Genomic DNA, 14,372 nt, shown 5'->3' with positions numbered 1-14,372 from the left:
CAGAACAGTTCTTTTCAGGAAGCTGTATCTAAAGTAGGGGTTTTACAAAGTCAAGTGAACATCAAGTTGGTTCTTCGCCATTGGCTGGGGGAAAAAAAGAAAGCAAAAAAGACATTTGGTCTAGAAGAGCCAGTTTCATAAGAAACGAACTACACAGCAGACAGATAAGATGGATAGTATTCCAAGCAGCAGCATAACATACAGTAGCATAACTAGGGGGTGGACGAACAAGAGAGCAGGACACAAGCCCCAGGCATTGACTTAGAAAAGGCATAAGAACGGTAGCCGCCACTGCTGCCCGCTTGCCGACAGATGCTGCTCAGGCTGCCAAGCTTCCTAGTTATACCTCAGAAAGCAAAGATTATGCATAAGTAATGCCAAGTATTATCAATTATTAGCCTAATGATTGGCTAAATTGTCAGATTCCAGTCTCAACAAAAATTGAACCCAGGGGAAAAACACAATTATGATTCATTACTGAGACTGACCCTCCTCCCCCCCAACCCTACCGTATTATGTTTAGTACAATGCACCCTTGGTCCTGTTAATACCTCTGTTTGCATATGATCGTTGCTAACACTGTACAACTGTACATGTACATGTGAGTGTACACATGTGGCAATAGAGAAAAGCCCACTGACCTTATTTAAATAAACAGATGCTGCTGAAATTCTGCCAAGCTCATAGGTACAACAGTTGCATGTTCACTCTAATGAGGGATCCAAAGACCTCTGTCTGGAATAACTGTCACAGTGCTCAAAGTGCTATGTTCCAGATTGGATCGTGTGAAGTGCTTCCTGTTTTAATACTTTACCTTGATTTTGAATTCTTATGTGGTTGGCCCAAATATTGTCACTGATTCGGGGGCTCCAAAACACCTATAGCTGAAGGCAGAGTGGATGTTCATGGGATTTCCTGGGTGACAAATTGAGCCAACAAGGCCACTGGTGACACAGGTGGAGGTCTGATATTGAAAGGTAGAGCCAATGCTCCATCACACCTTGGAACTGCTCTACAGGATTATCTCAAACCAAGATGACACATGCTGAAAAATGACTGCTAAAACTGCCACCTACCTTTAGGCACTTGTCCCTGGATTGTAATCTATCCACTTAAAAAAACCTTCTCATTTCCTGTTTTCACAGTCTCTGAATGTCATTGCATTCTACTGTTGTCACTGTAAGTCTGCCATGTTTTAAATGCTTGATAGCATTCACATTAGCCAGAAAAAGCCTGAAATGGCCTTTTAGGAAAAGCTTGCATGAATCTGGAACAATGAAAGAACCTTGGTTTGAACCAAGTAGAGTGAGAATTTCCTGCCAGATATTTTGCTAATGCATCTCAGTCCTGACCTGCAAGACCCTCTTGCCTATTTAATCACAGTCATCCTTTGAGCAGAAACTATCAACTGCCTCACACAATGTAGTGGTTTTGTAATGCATGTAACTGGGGACTAGCTTAGAAACTAGATTAAACTCCTTTTCACTTATCACTTCAGATGGGATTTGGAGTTGTATGTCCAGAGTTGAAAGTAAGTCTCAACCCAGTGTACCATGCAGCCTCTTTTTATGGTCTCTTTAAATTAGCCCCCCTCCTTCCACAGCATTCAGCACCAGCCTCATGCTTAACAAATACAACGTAGCATTAGAGAGGACTCCTGAAGTTTTCAAAGAAGAAAAGATCTATGAGTAGCTACTGCAGGAACAGTCTAAGCATTTCTGATGTGGACTCCACAGTGAAGTAAGCTGCATTTAGGGAGAGCCAGCTAAAAAGAAGCCCCAAAGATAGTGCTTCAAAGAAGCAAAACTATATCACCAATGCACCTAGAGAAAAGGAGTTGTTCTCTCTCAGAGATGAAAGCAGCTTCAGCACCCCAGTGATACCCAAGGAGTTCATGAACCTGCCAGCATTCCATCTAGTTCCTCTTTTTGAAGTCCTCTTCATCCCTGCTCTCCACAGCTGAGAGTGCAATTAGCATCTGGGCTGCGTAGTAAGTGGCCATGATGATGACATGTGAGTAGGGCACAGGAAAACAGAACTTGTTAACTGCAATGGTCAGATCTGACACCATGAAAAGCATTGCACCGATGCAGGCTGAAAGCTTGGTCCAAGTCCAAAGGTCATTGCACAGTTGCACCCCAGCAATGGCCCTCCAGCCCATGAAGCCAATCAGTGCAACGTAGACAGCCACCAGGTAGGTGAATGGGCCGGAGAGGTAGGAATAAAGGAAGGTATAACAGGAACAGGAGATGAGGACCATCACAATGCCAGCTTTCAGGTCCAAAGGCTTCATCCCGAAGGCTGAGGAGTACAGGATGTGCGTAATGGCAAACATCAGCAAACCTGGAAAGAGACATTGTCACAGTGACTGTGAGCTTTAATCAGAGTGACAAGCAAACATTACCCCATGACAATCAAGAACCCAATGGAGGAAAACTGAATGTATAGGGTTCACTATTTATGATGAAGGTTCAGTCAGCTCCTAACAGCAAAATTCCCACTGTAATGTTTTGAAAATCTGAACCCTTTTCTTCAAAAGAATAATCTTAATACAGAGTTGCCTGTAGAGAAGGCCATCCTTACCAGACAAAATGCTTCCTTAAGAAATTACCTGAGTACCTACAGTCACAGGAAGTGAAATCCTGTCTTTGATAACCACCTTTGTAATCCCCATACATGAATTATCCAGTAGCAAAATGAGCGGTGGGTGACCAAGACACCAGATACCAAGACATCAGATGCAGGTGTCCTTTTAGAGGAGGTGCAAAACTGGTAGCCACCTCTGCAACCAGTCCAGCCCCTACCACCACCCCTGCTGCCTCTCAGGGTGTAGGCCCTGGTCATTACACCTCTGCAATTATCTACAGAGAAGAAAAAAGGTAGTCTTTCAGACATGAGATCTTAGGCCTACACACTAAAAATTGAACAGTGAAAAGAATCTGAATTGGCTGCAATCTAATGCAGCAGGCCATTGACTGAAAAGCAGATCACTATGTTCTGGTACCAGGGGAGTGGGGGCTCCATAGTCACTAAAATAGCAGTGAGAGGTTTGCTGTACATGTTTATCACAACCATAAGCCAAAACACTGTACTGAAGCATCTCATTCAGAGGGAGGTGTCTTCACCTTTGGTGAACATCAGAACGAAGTTCCACCAGGAGTGTTTCTATGTCCTACCAAGCCACTGCAGCACTGCCATACACAGAATGGAAGATGTACAGAGAGAGGTAGGTCAGAGACCACATGCAAAAAGCAAGGCACTGAAGAAGATGAATGATATGGAAAGGGCGAAGGAGGTAAAAGAGAAGTGCAGTGGAGAGTAACCTAAGTAATTTGGGGAACAGGAAGCGAAAAAAATTCCAGGAGTTAAATGTAGGGACCAGGGAAACTACAGAGAAGCTGGAAGAAAAATTATTTGTTCTACATCAAACGGGAAAACACCGTAAAGGCCTATGTGAAATTAAGGAATGTGAGAATACTTCCAAGCAGATGTCAGGAGAGGTTTCTTCTCCAAAGGGTTCACTGACATTATGTAGAAAAGCCAGGGGTAGGATTAAAGAAAATAACATCAAGTTGAAAACATCAAGTTAGAAAACAAACCTGTGGGAAAGGCAAGGAAGGACTAGATGGGTACAAGGTATTGTTCATGGACAGTTGCGGGGTGCTGAGGGAAAACTCAATGAAACTGAACATATTTTCCCAAAGAAATCACAAACAAATGGCCTTTAGCTATTCCTAGAATACTAGCTCCAAAACCCTTTGTGACACAGGCAACTTTCTGATGCGGCAGTACAGGAAGAGCCATGGAAATGAAACAGACACCTATGAAGTGCCGGGGGAAGAAAAAGTCACGAGTCAGTAGAAGTAAAGGATGAGACAATATGTCAAATGTATCCCTGGTATAATGCTACTGACCCTACTGGTTTGGTGCTGCTAAAGTAAATAATGGAAGAGGAAACAAGAAAAAAGGAGAACAATAAAAGGAGAATCAGAGAGAGGAAGAGGTTTCTGATACATGCTGAGTTAGCCACAGACAAGACATAAGCTGCTTCCAAAAAGCTCATTTTGGAGTGGGAGTGGCTAAAGGCCAGAAAATAGATAAAAGAAGAGAAAATCTTAACTACTGGAAAATGGATACATTAATTCTGTAATTGAAAGGCTTGCAGATTACACGCTCATACTTGGACAGAGCCCTTACTCAGACAAGCCTTCCCAACCAAGCTCTGCAAATACAACTTTCCAGCCAATTCAGCCTTTTCCCTCTGCATCTTTTGTTCTTCTTCCCATTTCGTTATGGACCACTTGCAGCACAAGCAACTGACTTGTTTGGCTACTTTGCCTGACCTTTCCCAATGAAGGAGGCTCCAACCTCATCTCAAGTGACTTAAGTCTGCTTTTTATGTCATTCCCTGCCTACACTGTTTGAATTGTTTTAAAATGTCTATCACCAAGTAAGATGAACTTTACAGTTACCAAATATCTACTACATATAAGAGGAAGCTACCTGCAAAGCTCTTTTCTATTAGCTGATTGAAAGAGCAGAAGAGGGGGGAAAAAGATATCAGATCAAAAATAAGTCGTCAGGGCTTTCACTTCCCTATAAAAATCACAAACAAATGCCCTTTAGTAAACTCTTCTCAAAATTATTCATAGAAGACCAGCTCCAAAACTCTCTTTTTTCAGACTGAAAGCTATATTAATGGGGTTGGAAACAAAATTTGGTTAAAATTTCTTTTTATTGGATACTTAAATTTGAAATGTCCTTAAAGAACAGTGTCAAAATTTGGACAATTTCAGCTCTAACATATTAACTTTAAACAAGGAGAAAATGTATTTTTTTTTAGTGGAGGGCAAAGATTCTGGTGTATATCTTGTCAGTAAGTGCCTGAAGCTCAAATCTGTCAGTTGTATCCTTCACTAGTATTCAAGATTGCTAAGGTAACTCAAAAGGCCAAATGTTTAACATCAGCCTGTGAAAAAAACCCAATATGAAAGCTGATATTTTCACAGTATATAATACTTCATAGGAATATTATATACACATTTTATGTAACTTAATGGAAAAAAAATGTGTCTAAATCCCCCAAAGCAGCAGTTCTCAACCAGCAAGCAGGTACTGGTGGGGGGGAGGTTGATGACACTACCCTTTCCATTTTGCTCACTGGGACACAGCTCTCAGGTATAGACTGGCTACCTGAGCGGTGGACCCCCAGATGAGATCAAGGCTGTAAAATAACAGAGAACCACGTGCCAAGAATGTTTTGAGAAACTCAGCTCAGTATCAAGGAGGCACAACAAAATTGTGGGCAGTTAGGACCTAATCCAAAGCCCACTGAAATGAGTAAGCATCTTTCTGTTGAATTTTAATGGGCTCTGGATAAGCCCTTGAAGAGCAGCATTGAAGCCAGATTCATGGCATTTGTTTTTTCATAGCTAGCACCTCAAATTCTTCCCCTTCCTGAAAGAATCTGAGCTCAGGGGTATGCCAGAGAAAATAAAACATTGACCTGTTTGGGATGGTGGAGGCAGAAGTCTCCACCATTCAAGCCTGAAAACATCCTGAATAGGAGAGGCTGCCTCATTTCACAGCATTGTCCCAGTGCAGTTGTCAGCAGCTGCAGTCAATGGAGTGTTTGAAGCAACTGGGCTGGTGGACATTGATTTCAGGAATTCTATCAGTCCAATTAAATGAAGGAATCAAAAACTCATGATTTGCCCTGGCTTTCTGAAGCTAAAGGGAGCATTGCTGAAGGTGAAAAGCATTGGGATCTAAATTATTAGGTCCTGACTGCCCACAGTTTTGTTGTGCCTCCCTTGATACTGAGCTAAGTTTCTCAAAACATTCTTGGCATGTAGTTTTTGGGTTTTTTGGAGGGGGGTTTTGCTATGTAGCATTCTCTTTATAGAATATAGGCAGAATAACAGGGAGCCAGAGGCTCTTGTTACTGTAAGAAGGAAAGTGCAGTGGGAAGGTCTGCAGGCAGATGAGTAAGGGCTCCCTCTAGGAGAGTAGCTAGCCAGAGAGCTATACAGATGCAAGTAATGACTCAGGAGCTAGATGCCGGGCAACAGGCAGGAGCTCAAGCTAGGCAGGAGGGAAACAAAGACAACACAGTTAGGAAAACAGCAGCTTGCTGCTCATTAAGTGGAGAGAGCAAACCTGCGGCCAGTCAGGAGCACACCTACCTGGAAAAGGTGGTGCTTGGGGGATATAAATCTGGGTTCCTGAGGCAATAGGGTTCTGAGTCCTGTAAGAAGAGATACCTCTGCTAGCTTAGGCTGTCTGGGAGCAAGCTGCAAGCTAGACAAGGTATGCAAGGGGTTGGTAGGGATTTAGAGAGTAGGGATGAGGGTCTTGTAGCAGCACAGTGACTCAGAGGAGCTTCAAGCATATTGGTTGGAAACAGGTGGCTGATGTCTGCTTGTGACCAAAGAACTAGCTTGTGGCTGTAGAGGTGGACAGAAGATCATGTGGTGGGGTACCTGGGGCCTCCTGTGTCTCCAGGCCTGCAGGGGGAAGGGCCTGGAGGGTTGGATGCCAGGTTAGAGTAAAGCCAAGATCCCAAAGGCTGAATTAAGATACAGACGTGCTGTGGCTAAGAGGACGTAGGCCTGAGCTGAGGTGGGGAAAGGGAGAAAAGCTAGGCTTAGGTCAAGAGGCTCATAGCCAAGGCTTGGGTAGAAGGGATGGAGTTAAGACAGGTCCAGGAGCCTAGAGAAATAAATAGGGCCTTGTAGGCTGACTGATGCAGACAGATGGGGCCAGAGGACACAGTGAATGAATCAAGATTAAGACCTGTAAGGCATGGGGGTGGCTGGAGGGCACAATTAATACCCCTAAGGTGAGCTAGTGCCTGGGAGCACAGATGGGACCAATTAGTGAGAAACAAGTGCTAGTGGGGCACAACATGGGGTAACATTTGTGTCCATTGCTATGAGTAGGACTAGGGGTCTGGTGGAGCTAGCAAAAATATAGATCCAGTGGGCACACTTGGACTCTGGGGAACAGCTTCCCAACATACAATACAATTTCCACCAAGATAAGACTGTGAGGAGGTTACCCTGAGGTGTTCAAGTAGGACAAGATTGATTTCTTTCTTGCTGCCAGGGGGTCTCATAGTCGCCCTCAAGATACTCCTGCTTGTTAGCCTCATAATTGTCTTGCAAAATCATCTTAGGCTGACTGATTCACATCAGCTCATCTTCAACTAGGGCTAGGCTTTTGATGTCATGGCTTCTAGCACCCACCTTCACCTCCAAAGCATAGGACTCCCCTTAGCTTCTCTGCATTATAGTGGGAACTGTATGATGTACAGTTTAGCTGTGAACTCTGAATAGGAAGACTGACCGAATACCCTTCACAGACCAGCTAGATGCTCATGGCTGAATGTCATGGGGAGCTTCCTTTTCTCTTTCCCTGAATATTACTCCTGCCAGTCCAGGTGATAACCAGCAAGTGATCCCTGGCATATGTAGTCATCTGCCTGATATGGACACCAATTTGCTGTCAGATCTCAGAATGTGGAAGCAGAAGTGTTTAGGGGAAATTATGCATGACAAGACTCTCCTAACTGCAATGGCTTTATGCAAGGGATAAGTCCCTCACCTTGATTAAGTTAATACTGGATGAATAATTAAACTATGGGAGCCTATACATATATGTTGATGCTGCTCTGATGCACTGTAATTGCAATGCATCGGAGCTGACTCTGTTAATTCATGAGCTTTAGTTAAAGTGCCCCCAACCAGCTTTAGTTAACTAACATTCAAATGAGCGCTTTAAAGCTCCCCTACCGCCGTTTTTCACTGCAGGGACACTGATGCACATGATGCTCTGGGCACTTTAATTACCTCTCTGAGCCACTCTAATTAAAGCACTGCCCCTCTTTCCCCACCCCAAGCATCCTGGAGCACATGTATAAACACTGTATATGACCCAGCAATCCAGAACTAAATAAAGTGATGGCCCAGTTACCATTTCATTCCTTTAGGACTGGCACATTGCTTACCATGAATGAAGTAACCTTGCTCCTGCCAGATGAGGAAGGCATCCCCTACTGACGAGAATATTAATCCAGCCAAGATCCTGCTGGCACTTCGATGTGCAATTAGGAAATTGATCCCATGTGCCAGCAGAAAAACCCATAAGCAGAAGATGGGCAGACACTTGATGAGGGCACTGAACCAGGAAGGGCTGGAAGTTGGATGCCAGAGGACAAAATAGACACAAGTGGCTTTAAAAAAAGGCACCAGTTTTGGGCCTTCACTCTTCACCTGGAAAAAACAATCAAAACAAGGAAAATCACTAGTTCTGTTAAAGCCTACAGCACCATAAACCACAGAGTAAAACTACTGTCTTGATTCTGAGAGGCTCCTTCCGTTCTAGTTAAAAGCATTCTCTCTACCAGCACCCACACACTGAACCCAAATGTCCTTGAACTTGAACATACTTTCCAGTTGCTTTTTCCAGTTCTGTCTTGGAGCTTTCCTGAGCTCTCTGCCAAATAGAGATATGGAATCTGGTTGGTTGGTGAGTTGGGATGGAGAACAGAGGGAAGAAGCAGATTTCCTTCTGTTTTCTAAGGTAGCATTAAATGATCTATTTCTCTCATTGGAAAAAAAAACCTATACAGGGCCTGATCTCTCTATAATTTCTGTTAGTATTTTTATTTATTTCACTGGGTATCTGATTGTAGCTGTGTTGGCAGGGAAGGTTTTTTGAGTAGATGTGATAGTTGGTCTAATAAAAGAGGAGTAGTTGGAAAAAAGTTCTTGGCAAGCTTTCAGGTGCAGTCACCCTTCTTCAGGCCTAGGGAGTCTCTGCTGTTCTGAGACTCCAAGGAATGAGAGAAGCTAAAAGTGTGGCAGGGTGTCGGTGAGAATGGAAATAGGTAGAAATTAGAAAGACAAAAGGTAAAGCAGGTAAGGGAGGGGAAAGCAAGGGGTGGGGGAGGCCAAAGGGAGACATAGTGATAAAATACAAGGTAGAAAAGAGGCTGTCTGTGGAAAAGGAAATAGTAGGAGATCAGGAAAACAGGAATGAGAGAAGCTCAGTGTGACAGGATGTCAGTGATAATATAAATAGGTAAAAATTAGAAAAACAAGAGCTAAAGAAGGTAAGGGAGGGGGAAGAAAATGGGGGGAGGGGAGCCAAAGGGAAACGCTACAGTGGTAATAATATAAGGTAAAAAAACAGGAATAGTTGGAAATCAGGGCAAAGGGCATAAAAGGAGGGGAGGGGAGAAAAGGGGGGAAAAGAATGTAAGAGGTCAGGTCAGGCAGGTACTTGGTGAATCAGATGTCAGGCAGATTGTAATGTGTCATAAATCTAATGTCTCTATGTAGTCCATGATTTTTTGTATCCAGTAGATTTATTAAGTGAAGTTCATAGCCTCATCTACAAAAGATGTTTTACAAGTTCCCTTTGAGGATTAGAACTGAGATATTGGAGATCTCAAAAGGAATTTACAAAACACTAATCTGCACGTCTGTTCAGGCCCCTCCTAAATCTTGTAGTCTGGAAGGTACTTCCCTCTTTTCCAGTCACTTGGCCCTTTGCTGCCTCTGACATCTTAGAAATAAGAAGCCAAGGCCTGATACAAAAACCAACAAATTCAGTGGAAATGTTTCCATTGGTTCAGTGTACATTGGGTCCAAAACACCAATCTGATCTAGGACTGCAAATCTACATGCTGCAATGCCAAAGTAATGGAGCCTGAATGTGACACAATACACAGGCTTCAACAAGCAAACGTAGTTTGGGTGAATTTTGAAGATTAAAGTGAAAAAGATGGAGGGTTTACTCACATGCAATATATGTGAGAGGTAATGTATGAAGCAGCATGACCATGGAAAATGAGCTTCATGGGGAAGTCTGAGCTTGCCACAGCAGACAGAGCTTTCAAAGCTACTGTTTTATTGGAGGGAGGGTCCCTCTGTAGCAGTGAGATATTTTACTGTTTCTGAATACATTATTAGTAGGCTAATATCAACATAAATTTTGAATACTCTATTAGCAGCCAAGCTACATACCTCACTCACAAACAGCACATTAATGAACCATAGCCACCTTATATTATATACCAGATTGGTAATGACTCCCCTATCTAGTTTCCCTAACCAGTTGCAAATCATCATTTTTCCTCTTTGGCTTGTCTTCCTGGGGAAAATTTTGCCAGCACATAATGAATGAGCAAGAATATTCTCAGACTAAGCCCCCCTGCCACCAAAGCTGCAGACACTGTAATGGAAATGGCTGGCAGCTACCAAGCATCTGTAGGTTGGAAGGAAGAAAACATGAGAAAGAAATAGTCAAGAGAATCCTGCCTTGGCTTTCTTTTCAGATTTGGCATGTGGCCTAGTAGCCTGTCCTGTTTCTCTGGAGCAGCAAATGGGTCAGAAGTACTTTCTACTGATGGGCTGAGAGGAGCAGACCCATTGCCTAGTCCATCTCCCATTTTGAGAGGACAGCTTTCTGTGAACTAATGCAGTTAGGTTTACAGCTCAAACAGTAGAAGTCTCTGCTTGGCATGCCTGGTCTGAGTTCAGTCCTGGAAATTTAGGAAGTTTACAGATTTGTTGGTTTAGATTCTGAAGTCAGTGAGCTACTTGTGAAAATGGAAGTTGCGGTCAGATGGCCCTTCTATGAAAAGAACCCTCTGGCCATAGAAAGGCAAAAATCCCCTTTTTAATATTGCTTTTTTTATATCTTGTAAAGTATTGTGATTCTAAATGCTATATACCAGAGTGTGCAATGGCCTTTTAAGGAACCCTACTGGTCCAGCACAGCCCTGGGTCTGATTCAGTCTCATATTGGTGCATGCTAGTGGATGAAGTTTGCAAGGATTGGAGGGGGTAGTGCAAGTCCCCTGCACCTGTGGGCTGGAACAGCAGAGCATGCTGGGAAGAAATGGCAGGGCGTATATAACAAACCCCTCCCTGCCAGAGGTTTGTTATGGAAGCTGGGAATGTTTTGGACGTGAGGCGTAAAGATGAGTAAGCTCTTGATGACCCCTGGAAAAAGGGATGAAGGAAGTAAAGAAAGAGGTTGTGGGCAAATGAGGCACAGAGGGCTTGAACTATAAACTGAGAGGTGACTTCTGTTTGGGTACACGGTTGGGATTTTCAGAGAAAATAGGAGAAATCTCCCTTTGTGCAGTTTGTAAGGCAGGGCAGGTTATTCTGCCCATTGACTACAAGGTCCTTGTGCTATTGATTAACTGTGTATCAACACAAGTGAAGGCTGTGGTTTGAGAAGGGCCTTGAATGTATCCTGAGTACAAAATTGAAGAAGGGAAGTCTTTGTAGTCTGGCTGGATGGCTAAACTGTAGCAAATCATGAAATTGCCCAAGAGAGAGGGCAGACAGACAAGGCTATACTTCAATGCCAGAAAGGTAAGAGTATGCTACAGGTAGCCTCCCATATGCTACCCTTTCTGTCGTGTGTTTGAATAAGAATCTATTATCTTTCCTACACTTATAAACACTGTTTCCTCCCAAGTTGTCTGAACTCACCTGCTAAGTTTACACAGGACTGAAACACAGTACATAAACATTAACAAACAATTGTGGAGAAATTGCATTTGCAAGCCCTGAATTTCATATGTGTGTATTAGCTGGATGCTAAGTTCCTGTTGTTTTGAAGTGACTTTGATTTATGTGCCTTTAAAATTGTTTTCAATTACTATAAAACCACTTCCATGATATTTACACTATAATAACACAGTTATAATTATAGCAATTTTCCCATGTCTGAAGAAATATTCCAAGACTTTGGCAGACTAATAGGAAGTCAAAACTAGGATCCTCCAACCTATAAAGGCATGCATGTAAGAAATTGCAGCGATGTAAAAAGGATTATACGTGTGGGAAGTCAAACATATGCATCATTCTCTTCAAGATTAGGGTACAGAAACCATAAATAAAGAAGTATTTACTGCATTGGTTCCCAAACTATTATTTGTATTTGCTGGAACTTCCTAGAGAGGAGGCTGGTCCCATATTACAAGCTCTCTTTCTGGTTTCCAGCTGTTAAATAGTATTAACAGGATTTAAAATTTATTGTTTTCCATGCAAGTAAACAATCATGGGCGAGGTATGACTTGGGATACCTGTACCCTGCTTCTTTGGAAGGGTAGATGAAGGTGGAGCAGCACAGAACTCAGCATGAGACAGAGAGCCACTTGGTATAAAGCGAACTCTACACTGAAGTAAATGTTGTGACTGAAAAACAGATTTGTCCTTAGTCATTGACTTTCACTCCAGCTCAGACATCAAATGCCTAAATCCATTCTGAAAAGGGTACTTGGGTCCTTAAGTCATGCAGGTGTTTTTGAATGCTTAATATTGGCTGTGTCTACATATGCAATTAATGCGAAACAATAAACTCCAACACACATCGTGCCAGAACTTATTGCTCCTGGGAGTCACATTTACATGTGCACGTGGGACTGCGGCAAGTTGAGCTGGGTCGGGCTCAGGGATCAGCCTGCCAGTCCATGGCTGCTCCAGCCCATCCCAACATGCTGTGGAGGGACTGACCAGGGCACAAGGGTGCTCCAGTGCAGGGCCAGCCAGCAAGCAGCCCCTGCACTGAAGCACCCTAGTACCCCAGCCAGCCTTGTCAGCATCTATACACACATTCTGGTGCAGTAAATAATTCTGCCATAAGATAGTACTTGTAAATACAAGTACTAACCTACAGCAGAGTTCATTAGTTTACTGCAGACTAATAGGGCTGCATGTGTGGATGTGGAGACTTTACTGTGGAGGTAATTAGGCAGCTCTGCAGTCAGAGCTGACCCTACGGAAGTGCAGGGCCTGGGGCATATCAGCCTGTGCAGGGGCCCCTTAACACTGTGCGGGGGCCATGGTACCCCTGCAAAGAGGGGGTGGGGGATCTCTGTGCTTTTTCTGAAGCATGGGGCTGAGCCACCAGCTCCAGGCAGGCCTCACAGGAGGGGCTGCAGCTGCTGTACCCGGCTCCATGGGTGCCCCAAGTGTGGGGTGCAGGGCAGTTGCCCCGATTCACTGTACCCTAGAGATGGCTCTGTCTGCAGTAAACATCTTGTGTAGATGCACCCACTGTCTCTTAAAATGTGATGAGGTACAAAGGGACATAAATAGGAGTCATAGGTTGAAATTAAGATTGTAGATGGGAAACTAATTTGGAGAATAAGGGAGGAAAAATTCCCTAATCATGAGATGCAAGGGAAGTGGTAGAACTGGACATGAAACTGGAAAACATTGTGAAAAACAGTTTTTTCAGTGCCCCCAAGGAAATACAATGATTCTCTCTTCTACCTTGAACTTTTTTTTCTAAAACGCTCCAGAGCAGGGAGTTAGGTTGCAACCTTTTCCTGCCAATAGCTGTCACGACCTGCTGAGGCTGATGGCTCCCATTAGGTTGAAAAAACAATTTCCAGGAAATGTATTTAAAAATAATATACCAATACTTCCATTTAGCAGAGTCTTTGCACGATGTTCTGTGTAAGCCAGCAAACAGAGAGACTCCTTCTCCGCCCACCCCTCAGGAGCCTGACTTCAGTAGAATTGTATGCATTCCATTGTCTTTTCAAAGAAGAGCTGGGTTTTTCGGCTCTTGGTATCCTGTATTGTAAGTCTCACACTGATTCTGCCCTATTGGAATAACTGTTTTCACTTCCACTTGTGTGTCACTAAATATTTAAAGCAGTCAGCAGTTTTGCTGTAGTAGATTATGTTGATGCAAGTCATGGCTTGTCTTTTTTTCTTTTTTTTTCCCCTGGTGTCCATAAGCTCATGAGGCATTTAGAATAGCAGGTCTTAAATTTGAACCGCATGAGAAGGTGATGACTTAGACTTTCCATGGGTAAGTGCAGCAAACAGGCTAGTCATACACAGAGGAATGCAATCCTAACAGATTAGACCATTGGTCTGCTAAGTACCTGTGTGCATAGCCAACACTGATACTTCAGAAGGGGAAAAAACTTAAAGCAGGGATATCAAACTCACCGCAAGGCCCTGAGCTGGATCCAGACCAGAGGTGTGGGGCTCCTCCATGGCCAGATCTGTGGACCTCACAGCAGTTGTGGTGGGTCTAGGTCTGGGGCCAGTGATATGGATCCAAGGGTGAGTGGCAGTGTGGACTGGGCAGCTGCACAGGTGGGGAGAGGATGGCAGTGCTAGTAGAGGACAGCTGGCAGTGAGGCAAGGGCTGTATCTGAACAGCCCTCACTCACCCCTCTGTCACTGATCACAATTTTCACTGGGGCCAGGGACCCTGAATTTTGCAGCAGGTCATACTCCACCAGCCATGCCCCCCAACTTTGGGTAACTTGCTAGACTACTGACAGGCCAGATGAAACAGTTTTATAGGCCAGATCTGGCTCACAA

At 43.7% G+C, this 14,372-nt stretch overlaps 1 protein-coding gene across 1 annotated transcript; it reads right to left on the bottom strand.

Moving 5' to 3' along the window:
- Window positions 1–832: 832 nt before the first annotated feature.
- Window positions 833–14,039, bottom strand: TMEM86A (transmembrane protein 86A). The gene is made up of 3 exons (XM_019519980.1): window positions 13,992–14,039; window positions 8,009–8,348; window positions 833–2,343 (listed from the first exon to the last, which is right to left on the bottom strand). Exons 1-3 carry the CDS (start codon window positions 14,037–14,039, stop codon window positions 1,916–1,918), a joined length of 816 nt encoding a protein of 271 aa, XP_019375525.1. The 3' UTR covers window positions 833–1,915.
- Window positions 14,040–14,372: the final 333 nt, after the last annotated feature.

Source organism: Gavialis gangeticus, unplaced genomic scaffold (assembly GCF_001723915.1).
Source record: "Gavialis gangeticus isolate Ggan-Ray unplaced genomic scaffold, GavGan_comp1, whole genome shotgun sequence".
In the NCBI taxonomy this organism is placed as follows: domain Eukaryota; kingdom Metazoa; phylum Chordata; order Crocodylia; family Gavialidae; genus Gavialis; species Gavialis gangeticus.
The sequence above is the reverse complement of the archived record's forward strand: the minus strand, read 5'-3'. Positions and strand labels throughout refer to the sequence as shown.